The 20972-nt window shown below is 28.8% G+C and overlaps 1 protein-coding gene across 6 annotated transcripts in view; it reads right to left on the bottom strand.

Moving 5' to 3' along the window:
• LOC145256384 (mitogen-activated protein kinase kinase kinase kinase 5-like) overlaps positions 1 to 18591 on the bottom strand; it is a 662642-nt gene extending 644051 nt beyond the window's left edge. For 3 of the 6 annotated variants that reach the window (XM_080115223.1, XM_080115228.1, XM_080115229.1), the window contains exon 1: positions 18272 to 18558. In XM_080115223.1, coding sequence (XP_079971349.1) covers positions 18272 to 18370 — 99 coding nt within the window. In that variant the 5' untranslated portion in view covers positions 18371 to 18558. Of the gene's footprint in view, positions 1 to 18271 lie in introns of all 6 variants that reach the window. The other 3 variants (XM_080115226.1, XM_080115224.1, XM_080115227.1) reach the window with 3 other exon arrangements.
• Positions 18592 to 20972: the final 2381 nt, after the last annotated feature.

Raw genomic sequence — 20972 nt, 5'->3', positions numbered from 1 at the left:
GCATCTATAAAGGTAGGAATTTTGGCTCAATAGTAGCCAATAGCGTTTGGGATTCCAGTTCCAAATCTCACTAGATATAGCCATACTGATGAGTTATACAAAGATTTTTTTTTTTTGTAGTAAAAAATTTAAAGTTTTGAAGAGAATAAATGGAGTCATACCAAATCAGGGACACTAATACATAGGATGGGAAAAAGAGAATTAGAAAAAAAAAAAAAAAAAAAAAAAAAAACATTTTCGATATTTAGTAGTTAAAAGACTATTTGAATAGAACCATAAATGTATATAAATAGAGAAAAAACATTAATTGATGGAAAACTAGCTCTGGTATCTTTCCACATACTCATTTTCAAGGGGGGAATCATCAGCAAATAATGTTTAAATACATACACAAAGTTAAATGGGGAAAGTAAAAACAAAACCAAACTGTGGGAAAGGGAAATAAAGCAAGAAAAGATTCTAATTATAACCAAGATTACAAAGGGACATCATTACCTGCAACATAACCATTATCTTTGAGTGGCTTCCAAGTAAAAAGAAAAAAAATGGTGGTGGTAAAAAAACTATATATATTGACAGAATAGAGACAAAATTTTGTTTTTTTAATTTTTTAAAAAGCTCTTTAAATAGTTCTAACTTATGTGAAAGTTCTTTACTGACAGTGTCTATGGATTGTTATACTTACAGCCTTCAGAACAGGCCTTGTGTAAAGCAGTTATCCAAATACACCTCACCACACAATTTATTGTCATACAAATGCTGCCCAATTGCTGACTCATGAATTGGTGAGTACCCAAATGTGCTCTGTAAACGCCAAATGTGTTCAATATATTTCTTTTCAACCTCCATAACTTGCAAACACATGCAAGGATGTGTTGTGCCACTCTTAATCTCAAGTGCTGAAGAGTTTGAGCCACATAGGCAACCTCGCACTAACATTTAAATTTATAGACTATTAAACTTTTTCTAGTGTGGAAAGTATTCTGAAAGGCTGGGAAAGCAGTCCTTGGTGCCAAATATCACACAAAGTTGCACCACATAAAAGCAATGGGACACAATACACATAATTCTATCAGAAAATCCTTCACTGATAGGGTCAATAAAGGAGAGTTTCAAATAGACTAGACACTTTGGTGGACCAAATAAAACGTTAATATTCAAGTTTTTGATAAATATACTGGGAAATAATGCAGAGAAACTATTATTGATAAGAATATTAGTTATCTTTTTCAATTCGGTCGCCAAGTAATCCCAACTAATACATAGGCCTGTAAAAGTCGGGTTTCCTATATATTGTGGTAGTGAAGTTATTTCCTGCTCTTTCTCCTAAGACGTCTAAAACCAGGTAAAGAGCCATTATGCTCTTCCTCCATGGTAAACTATAGTGTTGAATGGAAATTGTTTAATTTCAGGAAAAATCCACTTACTTCGTGCCAGGATTGAAAAATAACAAAAAGTATCATCCACATAGTGCCAATAACAAAAGGGTCTAGGAACTCGAGTGAATAAAGATTCCTTAAAACCTAGGAAAATAATCGCTAGAATAATACCCAAACGATTGCCATCAGCATCAACCTGCTGATACATTCCATTATTAGAGTGGCCAGTTCCATAAGTTCCAGAAAAATGTTCTCTGGAAAAGCAGGAGTTAAAATGCTGCAATAAAGCATAACACATATTTGTATGGTTGCATTGATGGGTACTTTTGTAAACAAGTCGGTAACATCAAAAGAACATAGAAAGTTAGCGAACTATAGTTCAGGTTGCACATGAATGCTGCAAAACAAAGAATCCACAACGCATTTATCTGAAAAGTTTTTTAACACAGGATCAAGGATCTTAGCCAACACTTGACCAGCTCATATTGGGGTGACCCAATCGTGGATGGACTAGGTCTTAACATACCATCCTTGTGGACCATAGGTAGCCTGTACATTCTTGGTCATTATGAACTCATGGGCCAGTATCCTTACTAATGAATTTCTTTCTATGCAGCTGATGCAAACGTTTTTGAAGTTCTACTTCAGTACTTAAGTAGCAATACACATGAAAAAATTGAAATAGCTTGAAATATTTCAATATTGGTATGCATAGAAAGAGCTTGATGAGCTAAGAAAGAATCTTTTTAAATTTTTTAAATCTGATTAAAATTAAGGAAGTTATGACTATTTTTGTGCCTCACACGTTTGGATATTTTCCCCTCTTTAAGACCATATGCGTTTCGTCACATTTTTTACACTACTTTTTCAGTAAAAATGTCATATCTTTGTTAAAACACAAGACTAAAAAATGAAATTTACTGTATAAGTGTATTTTTGTACAAGGAATCAGAATATCCAACTGAAAATCTCCCAAAGTTTATGGTTTCCAAATAATCTGCAGTAAATGTGCATAAATATGCAGCAATTCCTTAAAAATGCCATGTATCCATAAACAGAAAAGAAGTTGGAGAACTCAAAGTTGAATTGTAATGTGCTTTATGTACAAAAAACTTAAATCTAAACATAAGACCATTTAAAAATGAATATATTGCCATATTTCTTTGGTATTATTGTAGATTAACACCTTTTGTTTAACCCCACTTAACTCCTTCTGACCACCCCTCCAAAATGTGATTCTAACTTTTTAGGAAATTATGTATAAAATGCCATGAAAAACTTTAATGAAAGATAAACAAATTATTTTAGAATTGAATGTAAAATAATTTCCTATTACAGATCATTCTAGCATTTTAGGGCAGTTAACTGTTTTTTTTTTCTATGGGAAAATATGCATGCTTTTTTTTTTTTTAAGATGATTATGTGTAGTTTTAAGAGGGTTTCTATGCAATGAGAATATGTGGGGGGTTGCCATTCGGACTTTGAATTAATTGTAGGGCTAAGGAAAATTATGTGTGAACATACTGAAAACTTGACAGAGACAAAGCTAACAAAAACAATATTAGAGGGGGGAGCGGTTAGTTTCACAAAAATTTAATGTAAAATAATTCACCATTTCCTGGCCATTCTAGCATTTTAGGACAGTTAACCAATTTATTTTTATGTGTATTTTCTTTAAGGAAGGATCTATTTTTTGTTTGTTTGTTTGTTTTAGATGCTTGTATGTGGCTTACAGAGGTATTTTGTTGGAGGGGGAGGGGGGCTTGCCACTCGAACTTAGTGTTATTGTTAGGGTTAAAGAGTGTTTTAGGAGGAGACTTGCCACACATAATTTGGATTAGAGGTGAAGTTAAGAGAGCTTTTTTTCAAAGAGAGCGTTCATCACTCATATTTACTGTTAGTGGTTCATAATTATTGGCTTTATATTATATATTTAGTTTTAATTTAATAAGAAACTGCGTTGCGAAATTTCAAAGAAAATTCCATAAATTTGTTGATTTCTATTTTCGAGGTTGAAGGTGTTAATTCCATAGGCCGTTTATACTACGCTGGAGCAGGTTGTAAAAATATCTTTCGCTTAATAAGTAGAAAAAAAAATTAACGAAATAAAAAGCTTCCTAATTGCAGTTTGATGTGTTTTCTAACTGCTTTTAAAATTTCAAGAATATTGATATAGATTTTGAGGGTTTGTATTACTATACACATAGATTCGAAAAAGTTGTCAAAAAAACAAATATATAACAAATAAATGTTATCAAAAGCAAGTTACTTTTCTACCTAACTGGATAATTTTTTAGTGTTTTTATTTAATGTAACATGTTTATTCAGCTTGAAAACAGTGTTTACCGATGTTTTGGAAAATTTTAAATGGCGCCCGCCGCCCGACTCTCTTGAAACGGTAAGTTTGGGGAAAAGAGTTAAAAATAAAAAAGTAGACAAAATACTGCTAGAAACTCGCTCAATATATGTTACCGTGACATAGGCTGACATATATTCGGTGAGTTTTTAACAGTATTTTGTATAGTTTTTTTTTTTTTTTTAATTTTTAACTCCTTTTCTCAAACTTACCGTGTCAAAGAGAGTCGGGCCGGGCGCCATTTTTAATTTTCCAATACATTACATCGGTAAACACTGTACGTTTTTCGAGCTGAATAAACATGTTACATTAAATAAAAACACTAGAAAATTATCCAGTTAGGTAGAAAAGTAACTTATCTTGCCTTTGATAACATTTATTTGTTATATATTTGTTTTTTTGACAACTTTTTCGAATCTATGTATAAACGAGATTTTGATACTTATTTTGATTTTGAAAAAAAAACATTTGTGGCTGTTCGCAGTAAAACATTGTTTTAATTCGCTGTTCAAAACTAATTTAAAGAATAAAAGTGCATGCAAGCTATATATCTACAAAAGTTTATTTTGTTTTTTTAACCATGTTTTTAAATTTGACGAAAAAATGTGAGAAATTGCAACAGATTCATAATGCCGAATTGGTTGGGATTGTTACATTCTGAAAACCGAATAGTTCTAAACTAATGTTATTCTGATAACAAAATAGCTCTAATTAAACATAAGAACATTTATATTCATATTTCATTATGTTTTCATTTTGTTTCATTTTGTTTTTCTTAATTATTTTCATTATGTTTCATTTTGTTTTTCTTAATTCGTTCTTGAATAAAAATTAAAGAACGCGTGTTTGTTTATACACTGTGCTATGGCTGATTCTACAGGCTGTAGCTGCTGCTGCTGCTTCTAGTAATATTAACTTCATTTGACCAAATTCTCGAAATAGAAACAATTTTTTTTTTCGGGTAGGTCCTTTTAAATTATCAATTACCGCGGTCCTACTCAACATAAAATAATACTTTTAATTGATAAAGATAGTAAAAAGATTGATTTACTTACTACTGGGTGTCCGAAGAATTTTTTTTTCAAAATGTTCGATACTCGGCATATTAAAATCTTATTTTTAACACGACAAAAAAAGAAATGGTCAAAAATATTTCAGACACTTGACAGTATTAAGATTAACACCTCTTCTTATTGATTCCCAAATTTCATGACGAAATTCTTCATACAATCACGGTACGGACCTTTAGAAAACAGGGGGGGGGGTCATTACAAAACCTTACCGAAAACGCCATTTTATGACGTTCACATTTTTATCACTTTATTTGCTCAAAACTCTTAAAATATATAATGTACATTCATATTTATTAATTCATTTGAAAGTATATTCATTTCCGAACAAAACAGTAGTAATTTGAAGACTTGAAGTGCTTTGGTTTAAAAAATATGGCTATTTTAGTAGAACTACCTTGAAATCTGTGATTATCCAAAGCGTTTTTTCGTCCGTGTGTATTACTAACTTAAGGTGTTGTTGGTTGATATGTCACTAAGCTTTTTAAATTTTGTTTAATCGTTTAAAATATCCAACATTTTCCCAGTGTTAAGGATGATCCCACAAGCACCCTTGTATAAACTTTGATATTTTAAGTTTAAAACCTCAGTTTAAGAGAGAAAATAGTTTTTTCTCAAAAGTTTAATTTCCTGTTTTCAGTTCATGTACCAACCATATAAGAGATAAACATTTTGGTCAAAAACTCTGTAACCAATTTTGATTCCTAAACCTAATGTTTATTTGTCCAGAATGTTGGGAAATACTTACATGCTTCTTAAGACAGACCTTCCCAATCATAAACTGGATCAAAACATCAGCCAAAATGTTTTTTTTTTTGGGGGGGGGGGTCAAGCATTTTCAATTTTTTTTTCTTTTTATCTCTATATATAATAAAATGACATTTTCCCCCTTTAACTATCAAACCTATAGAAAACCAAAGACACCATTCCTATGCAAATATTTGTGTTGCTGTCAAAGTTTTTGATGCATTTCATCCATTTGTCGACAGTTCTTTTTCACTGTAATGCACCTGCATTCAAAAACTAATAGATGAGACTAGTCGCATGACCTTCTTTTGGTGCAACTTTGGCTTCAGGAAGTGTCGTGGAGTTTGGGAGTCTAACAACTGAGCTGAGCATCGCCAGTTGTCGTAAAGAACCCACTTTTTATCGCAAGTCACAACCCAGTCAAGAAACAGGTCATTCTTGTTGCGTAAAAGGGAAGACGATGCTTCATAACGGCGTTTCTTTTGGTTGTCGTTCAATTCGTGAGGCACCCATTTATCAAGTTTTTTTTTTGTCTTTTCAATTTCTCTTAAGTGGTTGGAAATTATTGAACTAGTCAAGAAAGGTGTTTTCCATCAGCAGGGAAGATGCAGACACTTCTCTTATATTCATCATTTATGTTCCAAGCATTGTTGGGTGGTCCTCTGGTAATTGATTGATTCCTCAATTGGTTTCCTCCTTTTGGCTTCTACAACAATTTACTAAAGAATACTGTAGATTATTATTGCTGTTGTTAATTGTATTAGTATAATTATTTTGTCCCCTTACATCAAGTGACAGTAGCTAACTGAAATGAGCAATGAACACGATAGATGACGGTGCCTGTCAATGGATAATAGTGCCTAACATTTGAAGACACACAATGTGCCCACCTCTGTCAAGTGAAAGTAACCACAGTTGCTTTTGTGTCTGTCGATGCTCAACAAACGATTTCTGTTAATAGCATTCCAAAAGAGACGACTGACACTGATCATGATTGGAGGGGTGGTCCTTTACCAACTCTGTTCTAGTTTTGTATCACACTTTCATCGGTCAATGCCCTGCTAGTTTTTAATAATTTTGTGTGTGTATGGGGGGAGAGGTATTTAAAAGTTTAAAATTCGACTATTTCACCTTACTATCTGATATTGCCATTTCTAGAGAATCTTTTTTTTTCTGTTTATATTTTGGTAAATTCTTTTGTTTGTTTTTTTTTACTTCATAATCAGCAAAGGATTGCCAAAGAAATTTTGAAACTAATAAGAAGCAAGGCAATTAATAATGGTTATCAGAAAAAGTATTAATTTTTTTGCCAGCCTCAAAATGAACAAGATGCGCATATATTGCTGTGTAGTGCCAGTGGACAAATTCAGATTGCATTTACTATCATGTGGACTTACCACTGGTACATACATATACTACCCTACATAATATCATTAAGTAGATTCCCGAGACAATCAGTGTTCAATCAATTATAAAGTCTTGTTGGGTCAGCCAACCAGAGAGAATGACCATCTACCACTACCGCTGAAAAAAAATGTTTTGTGTGCGACGCAACAAACAGTAAGTTGTTCACTACCCAGTAATTTCAATAGTGACAAGAAGGGTTAAATAAACAGCAGGAGCAAAATAAATACTTTCAAAAGATTAAGTGATACAATTTTATGACTATCATCATCATAAACTCTGGCTACATAGAGATGGATGCAATATCCCTCGGATGTTCTATTTGATGCAGACTAATTGAGCGAGACAATGAGATTCATATGAGAAAGCATGGCTATATTTGAACGGGTTTCAATAGATATACAAAAACATCACTGTCAATGAGGGTTGTAATTTAACTGTACACATTGGAATTGCACTGTGATATGTATGTTTATCCTATTAGCGAACTGTATTTTTATCACTGTTTAAGTAATAGTAGTTCTACATAAAAAATAAAACAATTACAAAGTGGTTCTCACTAATATTAAATCCAGAGTAACAAAAATAAAATAAAATAAATCATTAAATGCGCACACATACACACATTTTTATAAATATATATATATATATATATGAGAAGGAGAGAGAGAGAGAGAGATAGAGAAAGAGAGATAGATAGAGAGAGAGATTTTACATGGTGACTATTTGGGTACCTTAAACAGAATTATTGTTATGATTCATTCACTAATACGAGCAATTTAAGGATTTATATAGAACTGAAAATAAGAAAATTCAATTTTATTTTTGCAAAAATTAAATATCATAAACGATTTGTTTTTGTTTTTTAATATTTTCTATTATTTACTTATTCATTTTTGCATAAAATTAATAATTGACTATATTATTTGCATTTTTAAAATGAAATTTCTTTTTAATAAAAAAGATAAACAGATGTGAGAAATTAACAAATTAGAAAAAACAAATTAAATGAAGTAGGTTATTGGATATTTTTTAACTAAATGATTAAATACCTCCCTCGTTCAAGTCAAATGTTTATTACTAAAACCGTTGTTACATAATAACACAAGGTAGTAGTAGTAGTAGTAAGCAGCTTTGTTTTTCTGTCAACTATTTTGATATTGCTGGGATAATATAACGGTGATGAGAAGCAAAAATACTACAGCCAACAATGTTTTAATAACAGAGGTAGAGTTGTGATTATTCATAGCATGAAAGTTGATCGAAAAGGAAATCGACTACTTTGACTGCTAGAACGACAACGACAAAATAAGATTGAAAATTAATTACATCATCTTCAAAATATTTCTGCTACCTCGTTGGAGGCCACTCTTAAGAAAAGTGTATGGCCATTTCTCGTGTCTGTTCTCACTTCTACATAAAAAATGAAACGTTTTAAATGGTCTTAGTGCCAAGTGGCATTTTTAGGATTCCTTAAAGTTAATATTATTATCAATATAAACAAGAAAAGACTTTTACTCGCGAGTAATTGGATAAATAATGATTCATCATGCTAACAGGATTTTTTATTTACAAATATGATGTAACACAAAACGAACAGCAGGTGTACAGAATTTGCGGGGAATTTTTGACACCCCTAACACCAAACTGCGAATAAAATATAAAAAACTCGTAATTTCTCTTTTAAAAGTGGGTTGTTTATTTTCTTTATGGATTATATTTCCAAAATAAACTATTAAAGTTGTATAAAAAGTAATAGAAATATTATTTTTTTATTTTTTAAAAACTAGTAATGAAATCAATTGAATTTTACGAGTTAACTATTTTTCAATTTTTAAATTTAAAAAATCTATCAAAATTTTTCTATTGATTCTATTTTTACGATATTTTCAGGGTCAATGTGAAATTTTATGCTCTTTCCAATAAACCGAATATAATATTTTAGACAAACGTTTTTTTAAGTTCACGCCCCCCCATTTTAAAATGTTTATTAAAAAGTAAATTAATTTACTCAAAGTTTTATATATCACAAATTGAAAATAAAAGATCAATAAATAATATATTCAAATTTAAAACAAAAAAGTGTTCTTTTAGAAATTTACCTGTAAAGTCCAAAGTTTAAAACTTTTTTGTTTTTGTTTTTTTTTTATGAAACGTTGGTCCTTGCTCCTTTAATTGAAAAAAAAATTAGGATTTGAATTACATTTTTCAAGTAGTTACAAGCTTGGAAAGACAGTGGTTTTAATTATTCAATATATTTCACGCATTCGTAAGTTCAGTTTCTGACACACACAGCATTAACAGTCGCATTGTTGGATGACGGGAAAGGGAAAATAAGAAGCAAACTTCTTTTTTTGCAAAACAATATTTTTTTTTTTTTTTAGAAAATACAAATAATAAATAAATAAAAATTATTTTACCCCAAAACGTTTCATTTTACAAATAAATAAATAATAGCAAAATAAATATTTAGCATTTTTTCCTCTTGTCCAGTGGAGTGGGGAGGACACAAATTTAAGTTTCTCGTTTCCATCTTTCGCTTTAACAGAAAAAAAAAAAAAGGATTTTTTAAAATAAAAATATAAAAATAAGTAGTTTGGAAGTATTACCTAGACTCTAAATAATTTAAGTTACTGAAATGTAATTTGTATTTCCAAAATGGTGAGCAGTTAAGAAAAAAAAAAAAAAAAAAAAAAAAAGGGAGAGTACACATTTTATTCTACGCTATGCGGTCAAAAAACCTTGGTGACTAATAAGGCATTCTGGATGACACTTATAAAGTGAACCTGGACTCAAAAGTCTACAATATTCATCCAACTAATTCTAGTGTTGAAGTATAATCGTACAAATAACAATTCTACATTTATTTATTTTTTTATTACTTTCTCTAAAAACATTTTTGGGGGTCTATGAAATATTTAAATGAAATTGTATATTCTGTGTTTCTTTTTTGGGGGAAGGCGGTTAAAGCTGATGTTAAAAAAATGGCAAAAGATCAATGAAAATGCAATAATTTCCTTTAGAGTTTATTCATTAAAAACAGCTCATTTAAATTCAAATACAATGTTACTTTTTATTGTAGACAAATATTTGTAGAAAAATAATTTGAGTTTAATTTTTGTAGAATTTGATTAAAAAATGTCAAAACAAAAAAAGAAAAATATTGAAAATGTAAACATTTTATTATGTAATGATTTTCTCTTATCTAAGTGCTTTCACTAACGATAAAATAAAAACTTCCCAGTATTCAAATGAATTCAATTTTACACAATAGATGCATCATAGTTTTATGTTGTTCATATGTGATGTCAGTCGAAAGGTTTAATTACTTTGCATATTGATTTAAAAAAAAAAAAAAAAAAAAAAAAAAAAAGAAAGAGTATTTTATTATTTTTTTAATCAATGATTGTTTTGATTTTAATATGACAGATACTTCTGTTTTGCAATATTGTTTTTATGATCCATTCATTAGAGGGACAGACTTAATGTTCAACAAATTCCGATTTATTTCTAAATTGCAAGTGAAAAGGCAAATTGATTTCTTTTTTCTTTTCCTTTCTTTCCAGTCACATTAAAAAAATAAATTTGTATCGAAATTACCAAAATGTTAATATATACGAGAAAGATTTCGCTCATTCTGAATGAAATGTTTATTTCAAATAGTTCAAGTATTTTCAAGCAGAGAAGCAATAGCAAACCAGCAAAGTTAAGGAAAACTGAATAACCTTCGGGTGATTTTAAAATGATTACTGAATTGTCAAAAGAAAATGGCGAATCAAAATCAAACATCTGTTGCTGTACAAAAAGAAATATCTGTCACATATTTCATTATTATCCGCTTTTGCGGGGGGGGAATTTGTATTTTTTTTTTTTTTTTGTTTGTTGTTTTCAACCAAATTATTTTTAATAGGATTTTCAGATTTAAATATTACGTTATCGTATAGTTATTAAATTATTAGTTGAACCTAGCCAAATCGTTCTAAAAAACTAAATTTGTCATTAAGATAGTGTATATTCAGAATTGCACTTATGGTTTAAAAGTAAATACTTTTGCACTTAGGGTTTAAAAGTAAATACAGAAAAATCTGTATGATTTACGTACCAGTCATGCAACTCCAAAACTCACTACAGAATCCCACACACTATATGTAAAACGATGTAACTTTATTATAAATTAATATTATCAATATAACTTTTGTACCATTTAAAAGAAGAAGGGCAAAATAAACTAGTCATAATTAAAAAAAATTTTTTTTTCATCATACGAAAATAATGAAATTGCGCGACGAAAATAGTGTTTACTTAATTGGCGCTTTAAAACAGCATTCCCATGTAGTAAGCATTTTGAACATGAAAACATACCTGTGTTTAATAAATCTAGCAAAAATCAACTAAATGGTCAGATTTTCGTGCAATTTTGATACTTATCCATTTTAGAATAAACTTACATATAAAATGCAGTAGCAGTGTCAGAAAACGCCATTAAAAATGCGTGATAAAAAATTGAATAATTCGATCGCCTATCTTTCGAAGCATATAAATACTTGAAAAATATAATTCAAACCCTAATTTTTTTTTCAATTAAAGGAGCAAAGACCAAATCTTTAAAAAAATAACAGGTTTAATAGCAAATTATGCAATATGTTTTTTTTTAAATCTGTTTTCTTTTAAAAAAGTTTAAAGAAAATCAACAAATTTTAACTTACTTCGATAATAACAAATATATATACATTCCAAAAAAATCACTTACCTATAAAAAATACTAATCAATAGGTACTTTCATTCTTCATTGTTAAGAATTTATCCATATTTATATTTTATATTCCATGTCCTTTTTAAATAAAATATTTTAAGCAAGTATTAAAATATATCGCAACTTCAGCTCGTCTCAAATGGAGAAAAGAGGAGATAATCGTCTCTTTCTTAGAGTTATGAACTATGGTTGCCTGTAAGCGACAGAATTAATGTCTCTTTCTATTGCTGGTTGTAAACAAAAGTTAGTAAATATGGGACAGCGTAGGTGAAAAATAGTCCAATTTTACTGATTAGTTTTTGCCGATAAAAAAAAAAAAAAAACAATCAAGTGATTTTTTTTTTTTTTCTCTTAAAGAAATATGAGTTTTTGATTTAATATATTTTATTTCTTCTTCATGGAGTGAATTTTTTTTTAACATCTAAAAAAAAAAAAAGAAAAAAAAATTGAATGAAATAGAAATAATTGTCATAATTAAATGAAACTTTCTGTGCAATATAACAAGATTATAAGGTTTCACTTAAAAAAAAAACATTCAACATGGTTTTTAAAAAAAAAGGTTTTAAACTTTGGACTTTATAGATAAATTTGCAACTAACTGTTTTTTTTTTAAATTAGCTTATTTTATTTATTGATCTTTTATTTTCAATTTGTGATATATAAATTTGAGGTGAAAAAATTAATTATTTTCATTTTAATAGACATTTCAAAATGGGGGGGGGTGAATTTAAAAAGAAAAAAAAACTTTTCTAGAATATTTTATTAGGTTTAATGGAAAGAGCATAAAATTTCACATTGAACCTGAAAATATCATAAAAATTGAACCAATAGAAAAATGTTGATAGATTTTTAAAATGAAAAAAAATTGAAAAAACTCATAAAATTCAATTGATTTCATTACGTAAACAAAATGGCTGCATGAATGTGCGCAGGCATTTTGTAAACATTTTTTTTTTTTTTAAATAGAAAACAATATTTCTATTATTTTTTAAACGACTTTAATAGTTTATTTTGGAAGTATATTCCATAAAGAAAATAAACAACCGATTTTAAAAAGAGAAATTACGAGTTTTTTATATTTTATTCGCAGTTTTGTGTTAGGTATGTCAAAAATTCCCCCAAAATTCTGACACACCTAAAAATGCAGTTTACGTAAAATATACGAGGGGAAATATTTTTTTCTTTTTAGTGCCTCCCTCCCCAACTATTTATTTTTTCGAAATTTGAACAAAATATATTCAAATCTATTGAAATTTCTATTTATTATGAAGCATAAGAGTTCAAATAAGTAAAACATATTTTTTTTTTTTAAATTAAATACACATATTGAACAAAAACTTACCATGAAGTTGCAATTAAAAAAAATGATATAAATTTAATGTTTTTTTTTTTAAATAGCGTTTTCAAATTAATACATACTATAATCAGTTGAATTGCCAAAAAAAAGAAACTTCCTAAAAATTAGTTTTTAAAAGATTAAAACGATTAAAATTCCATTATTTCAAAATGTTCTGTTAGAACATAGATTTTTAATTGTGTTTAAATTTTTTTTTAATATTAAGTTTTAATATAAACATGGTCCTTGTCAGCTATTTTATCGCCAGATTAAAACCGATTTGAAGATATTATTGCACAAATATTAAGCATTTTGTTTGTCTCTTTTTACCGAACAAAATATGGAAGCCCGTAGGTAACCAAAAGAACATTCAGTAAAACCGTATTTCATATTTAATATACAAATGTTTATAATATTATTAATCATTAAACTGTGTAAATCTTAAAATCTAACAAAATTATAATCAAGGTTAATAATTGCAGTTTGAAGAAGATAAACAAAACTTTTAAAAAATCATTAAGTTGCTTCTGCTTATAGTTAACACAAATCTGACATCATGGAATCATGCTTATTTTTTTTTTTTTTTTTTTCACATTCATTTGGCAATGCCTATTGATCATGTAATTATTGTTATTCAAGAAAATCAAATTTTACGACTAAGCGAGACATGGTAGTGTCAGCGACGATAAAATCCGATGAAATAAATAAGGGGCAGACAACTCAATTCGACCTGATGAGGCCAAAATCACCCTTATGTTCAATACAGTTTAGTAGTAAAATTGCTAAAAATAGTATATTTTAATTTTCTTAGTTAAAAAAAAAAAAAAAATACTTGATCAATTTACGTAATTTTTGGAATATGACAGATATTTTTGTTTGGAGGACCTAAACGAGAATCATCTCACCTCTAGGTGTGTCAGAATTTTGGGGGAATTTTTGACACCCCTAACACCAAACTGCGAATAAAATATAAAAAACTCGTAATTTCTCTTTTTAAAGTGGGTTGTTTATTTTCTTTATGGAATACATTTCAAAATAAACTATTAAAGTCGTTTAAAAAATAATAGAAATATTTTTTATTTTTCAAAAACAGTGTTTACAAAGTGCCTGCACGCCTTCATGTAGCCATTTTGTTTATGTAATGAAATCAATTGAATTTTACGAGTAATTTTTTTCAATTTTTTCATTTTAAAAATCTATCAAAATTTTTCTATTGGTTCAATTTTTATGATATTTTCAGGTTCAATGTGAAATTTTATGCTCTTTCCATTACACCTAATAAAATATTCTAGACAAGGGTTTTTTTTTTAAATTAACCCCACCCCCCATTTTGAAATGAAAATAATTAATTTTCTCACCTCAAATTTATATATTACAAATTGAAGATAAAAGATCAATAAATAAAATAAGCTAATTTAAAACAAAAAGTTATTTTTAAATTTACCTGTAAAGTCCAAAGTTTAAAACCTTTTTTTTTTTTAAATCACGTTGAATTGTTTTTTTTTTAAAGTGAAACCTTATATTTTTATACTACACAGAAAGTTTTGTTTAATTAAGACAATTATTTCTATTTCAGTTAATGTTTTTTTTTTTAGATATTAAAAAAAAAAAATTCACTCCATAAAGAAGAAATAAAATGTATTAAATCAAAACTCATGTATTTCTTTGAGAAAAGGAAAAAAAAAAAAATTCCTCGACGCGTATTTTTTTTTAAAGGACTAGTTTTCAGCTATGGGGACACATTTCTTCATGCACAAGGCTAGACAGCTAACGCGAACGTGTGGTTTTTACGTCATTCTGTCCATCCGTATTTCAAAACAAGAACAATCATCACTTCTGGCGTTTCACTAACAATGTAACAATGGCGGGTTTTTCAAATCGTTGTTTAAAAAAAATTCTTTTATTTAAAAAAATACATGGAATATAAAATGACATATAATATGGATAAATTGTTAACAATGAAAAATAGAAGTACCCATTGAATAGTATTTTTTTACAGGTAAGTGATTTTTTGGAATTTATATATACATATATTTATCGAAGCATGTTCAAATTTTTAAAGAAAACTGATTTGAAAACAAATATTGCATAATTTGCTATTAAATTTGTTATTTTTAAAAAAATTTGGTCTTTGCTTCTCCAATTGAAAAAAAAAATTAGGGTTTGAATTCCATTTTTCAAGTAGTTATAAGATTGGAAAGATAGGTCAATTTTTTTTCACGCATTTTTAATGTCGGTTTCTGCCACACCTACCTCATAGTATGTTTTCGAGGTGGAGGGTGTTTATTCCGAAAGCCGTTCATAACATGGGGATGTTGGGTGTGTTTATATTACGCTGGGTTAAGTCGTAAAAAAAAAAAAAAAAAAATACCAACTGCAGAAAACCGGTTAAAATTATACTGGTGATGGGGGGGGGGGTAATTATCGTTCAGGTTCGCCTTTTGCTTTTGTAATAAGTGTAATTTTGAATAAACACCGTGAAATTTGCGAAAATTGACTTTTACTAAAAAATAAATAGAAGAGGTCGAATTGCAACAAGGGAGGTAATCATTTTCTTAAAACTTAATTTTCGCTAATTATCTTTGAAAATTTTTCATTAATAATTTTCTACCTCATCGTTTTTCGTAATTTCGGGATATCTTCATTATTATGACGTGACAAGTTGATTTTACTTGAAAGTCAATGTTCTGATTTTCACTTTACTTGACTAGTAACTTTCCGTGGAAGTCTACGATGTAAACAATAAACATTGTTTTGATTAATTGTTGGAACTTATGCAAAGAAAGTTTCGTGATTTTTTTTGATTTTTTTCTTATAATAGTATTTTCAAGTTAAAGATACCTTAAAGTTTGAATTTATTCAAATATCCTCCCCTTGTACTGTTAATGGGGTTCTATATAATTTCAGCAGCAGTCAGAACGCTACTTTCTCTGGATAAGAAGTACCCGATTGTTATTTGCTTTGTTTTTCATTATTATTTAAAAAAAAAAAAAAAAAAATGGTGGCCACTGCGATTTCTTTTTGTGACACTGAAATTTGAATTATTTCGATTTCAAAGAATCTGAAAATTTTGGCAAACCGGAATATTAACTGACCCAAAATAGGCGATGATTACCGAAAAATAGTTATCTGTGTAAAGAAATAATAGATAAAGAAAATCTAGTAAAGTTTTGTACTGTTTTTTTTTTGGGGGGGGGGTTGTATTACTGTACACATAGATTCGAAAAAGTTATCAAAAAAACAAATATATAACAAATAAATGTTATCAAAGGCAAGATAAGGTACTTTTCTACCAAACTGGATATATTTTTCGTATTTTTATTCAATATAACATGTTTATTCAGCTCGAAAAACATACAGTGTTTACCGATGTAAAATTCAAAATGGCGCCCGACACTTTCTTTAACACGGTAAGTTCAGGAAAAGATGTTATAAATAATAAACTAGACAAAATACTGTTAGGAATTCGCTCATTATATGTTACCGTGACATAAGTTGACATATATTCGGTGTTTTTTTAAATAGTATTTTATCTAGTTTATTATTTATAACACGTTTTCCCAAACTTACCGTGTTAAAGAGAGTGTCGGGCGGCGGGCGCCATTTTGAATTTTCCAATACATCGGTAAACACTGCATGTTTTTCGAGCTGAATAAACATGTTACACTGAATAAAAACAAAAAAAATGTATCCAGTTTGGTAGAAAAGTAACTTATCTTGCCTTTGATAATATTTGTTATGTATTTGTTTTTTGACAACGTTTTCGAATCTATGTGTACAGTAATACAAACCCGGCTTTTTAAATAATAACGTTATTATTTCAGCACGCTCAATAAGTGCATTTTTTTTTTTTTTTAAACCACCTAATTTGATTAAATTGGCTTGATTTTTTTGGTACTTCTGCAGTTTTCGGACCGTGCTGAAATAGTATTATTTAGAAAGGAGGAAGCGTTAACTATTTTGTACTTTCGCCTAACAATTTAATAAATAAATTAAAATTGGAAACAAATTCAACAGAAGTTATATTACAAAGAAGTTTAATAATGTGGATTCCATCTGACCAACAACCGCTGCTGCTGACTTACTTTTAAACTAAATCTTAATATTCCGGTATGCCATAATATTTACGTAATATCTGGTTTGAGTTACAGTTTAAAATTATTATAATTCATTTGGCGTTTGAACCCAAATACAAATGGTATTTTTATTTAGTATATTTTAGAAATTTATTTAGTATATTTTAGAAAACAACGTTTTTTCTTGCTCTTTTTATAGTATCGATCAAAACTACAGCTTTCCTTCGAAATTATCAAAACAAAAGTTGGTACTCATGCATGCACTTATTGATCCGTGCTGAAATAATGTTATTTAAAAAGCCATTCTTAACATGGGGAGGGGAGGGGGTTTGTACCTATTGTGTACTTTAACCTTACAATTGAATAATAAAAAAAAAACATATCATAAAACTTTAATTAAATTTGGAAATACGATTTAAAAAAAATAGCGCGGATCAGTAAGTGCATTAGCACCCAAGGGTTTTCCTAGAAGAAAAAAAATATATATACAAAGATCTTTTTCGATGACTTTAAAATTATTATACAACACATCTAGATAAGATTACGTTGAAAGCTACCAAAATTCATACTAGAATTGTCCATGTAAAACTATAGCATAACGGTTAATATCGTTGGTTAGCAATCACTTCTAAGTAATTCTTTTGAAGTTGAAGGTTCAAGCTTAAATTACCTGGTCATGGTGAACGGATGATAACAACCTAACTTGTCGGGTTTCAAAGGGCCCAGTTGGAAATTCTGTGCAGATTCCCTAGTTCGACATAAAGATTCCTGATCGAATCTTACATCGGTCAAAACGTTGATTAGACTAGGCTTAGAATACGAATTAAAAAAAATAAATAATGTTTATTTTTATTTTAATCGAGAGAAAACGAAATTTTGATTGATTTTTTTTTATAAAGAATTTAACGATTTTTTTTTTTTTTTGATAAATTCTTGAAAAATATAAAGAAAATAAATTGCCATCACCATTCACACAAAAAAGGAAAAATAGGAGGATTTTTGCACGATGTCAGTGAAAACAAACACAATATAATCCGATCATAAAGATAAATTATGCACCTAAAATGTCCAATCGTTCATGACAAAACAAAACAAAAAAATTATATCGAAATGTAATAATAAATAAATTGAAAAAAAAAAACCATCTCACCTTATAAACATCTCCGTAGGTTCCACTCCCGACTCGCTGTATAAGTTCGAAATCTTCCTGGGGATTCCTTCGTAAGATTTCCACAGGAGCTGCACACATTGCTGAAAGGTTGTGATAATATCCAGATTTTCAAATAATGCTTTATATCAGGCAATAATCCTCCCTTTTGACTTCATCGTTTCGTCTTTTCGTACAGATTTTCTGCTAAAAGTCGACATTTTTTTTACATTTTCAACAAGAAACTACAACATTCCACTTCCGGAACTCTGCGATAAATTCCATACTACTCTCTGGTTAGAGGAAAACAATGTCACAAAACTAATTTGAAACAAAAATAAATTAAAATATTTTTAATCGTTGATTTTTATTTTAATATAAATTGGTTTAATTCAAAAAATATAAATATGAATAATTTGTTAAAAATAAAAAGAAGGTTAATTTGTCTATGACACATTAAATTAACGTAAGTGCTGAATAAAGGAAGTGAGAAAAAATGTGTTTCCATTTGCAGTTGTAATTTTTGAATTCTTTTAAATTTTGTAAAAGTATATTTCATTAAAAACTTAAAATTGTGTTGTTTATTTTAATTTCCGCCTCTGTATTTCTTTAAAATAGAAATTACGAATGTCATAATCTTTTTGGTGTTAAATTAAGAATTCATTTATGTTGTTCTATAATAAGGCTGTGAATTTTGCACAAACGAAAGCGAAAGAATGCTTGTTTCGCATTTTTGATATTTAATTTATCTTGTAATTAAAAATATTTTGTTTTAGTGCATCTCCAAATTTTGTGTTGAGTTGTAAAAATAAATATTTTACCGAAAATAATGCAGTCATTCTCGACACTTCCGGTAACTGCACTACGGTATTTTAGTGAATAATAAACTTATAATAAATTTTCCTAAGAACATGTTTTGCTTGAATTCAGCAAATAAAAATTTAAAAGATCATATGGCTTAACTCTTAATAAAACAAAAAAGTCTTATGTTTATTTAAACTGGTACAGTACAATGTTCAAACAGTAATCACTTTTAAAAAAAAAATCAAATTTTCGAAAAAGTATTATAATTAAAAATGTTTTTTTTTTTTAAATACTGTAAAATAAACTAAATATAAATAAAATATAAAATTATATTTCCTCCTTTTATGTGTGTTTCTTATCGAGTCAAACGGTGATTTTATATTTGGTGCGATACTACAACTAAAAATTCAATATTTTAATCTAAAGAGTGATAATTAATTCAACGTCAATAGTAATTAATTAATAATGAGTTGTTATTAAGTAAGGTGGACTAACGTTGCTCGGGATGGAAGAAATTACCGGAAACAATAGAAATAAATTTGTTAGAATTTGTTGTTTACTTATTTGTCAATATTTTGTATCTTAATGTACGTGTGTGTGTGTGTGTGTGTGTGTGTGTATATATATATATATATATATATACACACACACACACACACACGTACATTAAGATACAAAATATTGACAAATAAGTAAACAACAAATTCTAACAAATATTTTATACACCGATGAAGACTGAAGGATCGGTCGAAAATTATGTACTTATGAAAAAAGTTTTTTAATTTTTTTTCATAATATTATTATTTTGTATTTCTGCACGTCACCAATTAAAAACGAATAAAGAAAAGTTATAAGCTTTTATACTTTTCGCATTCTTTTTTATTCATATATATATATATATATATATATATATAGAGAGAGAGAGAGAGAGAGAGAGAGAGAGAGATTCCTATAAATTCTTTTTGTGCCTGTGTGTATTGATATTTATATTAAAAACCCTCTTTTCTATTAGTATTTATTTGCTTTCCCACCAAAGCAAAATGTGACACGAGGTCATTTTTAATGTGGGGTTAAACCAGCTCCCCGAAAAAAAAAAAGGGCAAAAGGGGCACTCTGGTTGGGACCAAAAATATTAATAATTGTCCCAGTATAGAGGGTTTCCCTCCATTGATTGGGACAAATTACCTTAAGTGCAGCTGCAGCATCTGCAGAACAGATACTACACTTTGAGATATTAAATTTTTATTCACAGGAAAAAATACTGTTGGGAAAATGAACAAAAAATGTAGGCACTAGGCCAACTCAGAAAGAAGCGAGGGGGGAGGGGTCCATCTCGTCTCCATTGGAAATTTTAAAAGATTTCTCGGTACTCCTTGGGCGTTGAGTTACATGGCGACCAGTAGAAAAAAATAATAGTCGCTCCCTTAGTCCCCACCTCCTCATGTAACATTTTTTATTTACTGATGTTGCCGTTGTAACTAAACGATTATTTGTCACTTTTACAAACATTTATTTATTTATTTATTTTGAAAAAAGTTTTATGAATATTAAAAGAAAAAACATTTGTTTTTAAATTTCTTTTTAAATGACGACTTTTATCGGCTTTTTTTAATAGTAGGGGAAGTCGGGGTAAGTTGAGCATAGGGGTAAGTTGAGCCACCCCCTTTTAACCACAATTGACTAAGCCAATCCAAGTTTGTATGCAATCTATAAACAACTGATCACGTGACTTTAACCTCCACCATTTTGTTTTGCTGAACCAATATCGGAGGTTGATGCAGTAAAAGAAAATCAGATTTCGTGCCAAAAAAGTAAAATAAAGCGTTACAGAGGTGAATGCATGTTTCTTGTGTGTAGTAATAGTTTGATTAGATATAATATGTGGTAGTTGTTTGTTCAA

This window comes from Euprymna scolopes, chromosome 32 (assembly GCF_053919585.1).
Source record: "Euprymna scolopes isolate OS-2025 chromosome 32, ASM5391958v1, whole genome shotgun sequence".
In the NCBI taxonomy this organism is placed as follows: domain Eukaryota; kingdom Metazoa; phylum Mollusca; class Cephalopoda; order Sepiida; family Sepiolidae; genus Euprymna; species Euprymna scolopes.
This window is presented reverse-complemented; position numbering and strand designations above follow the sequence as displayed.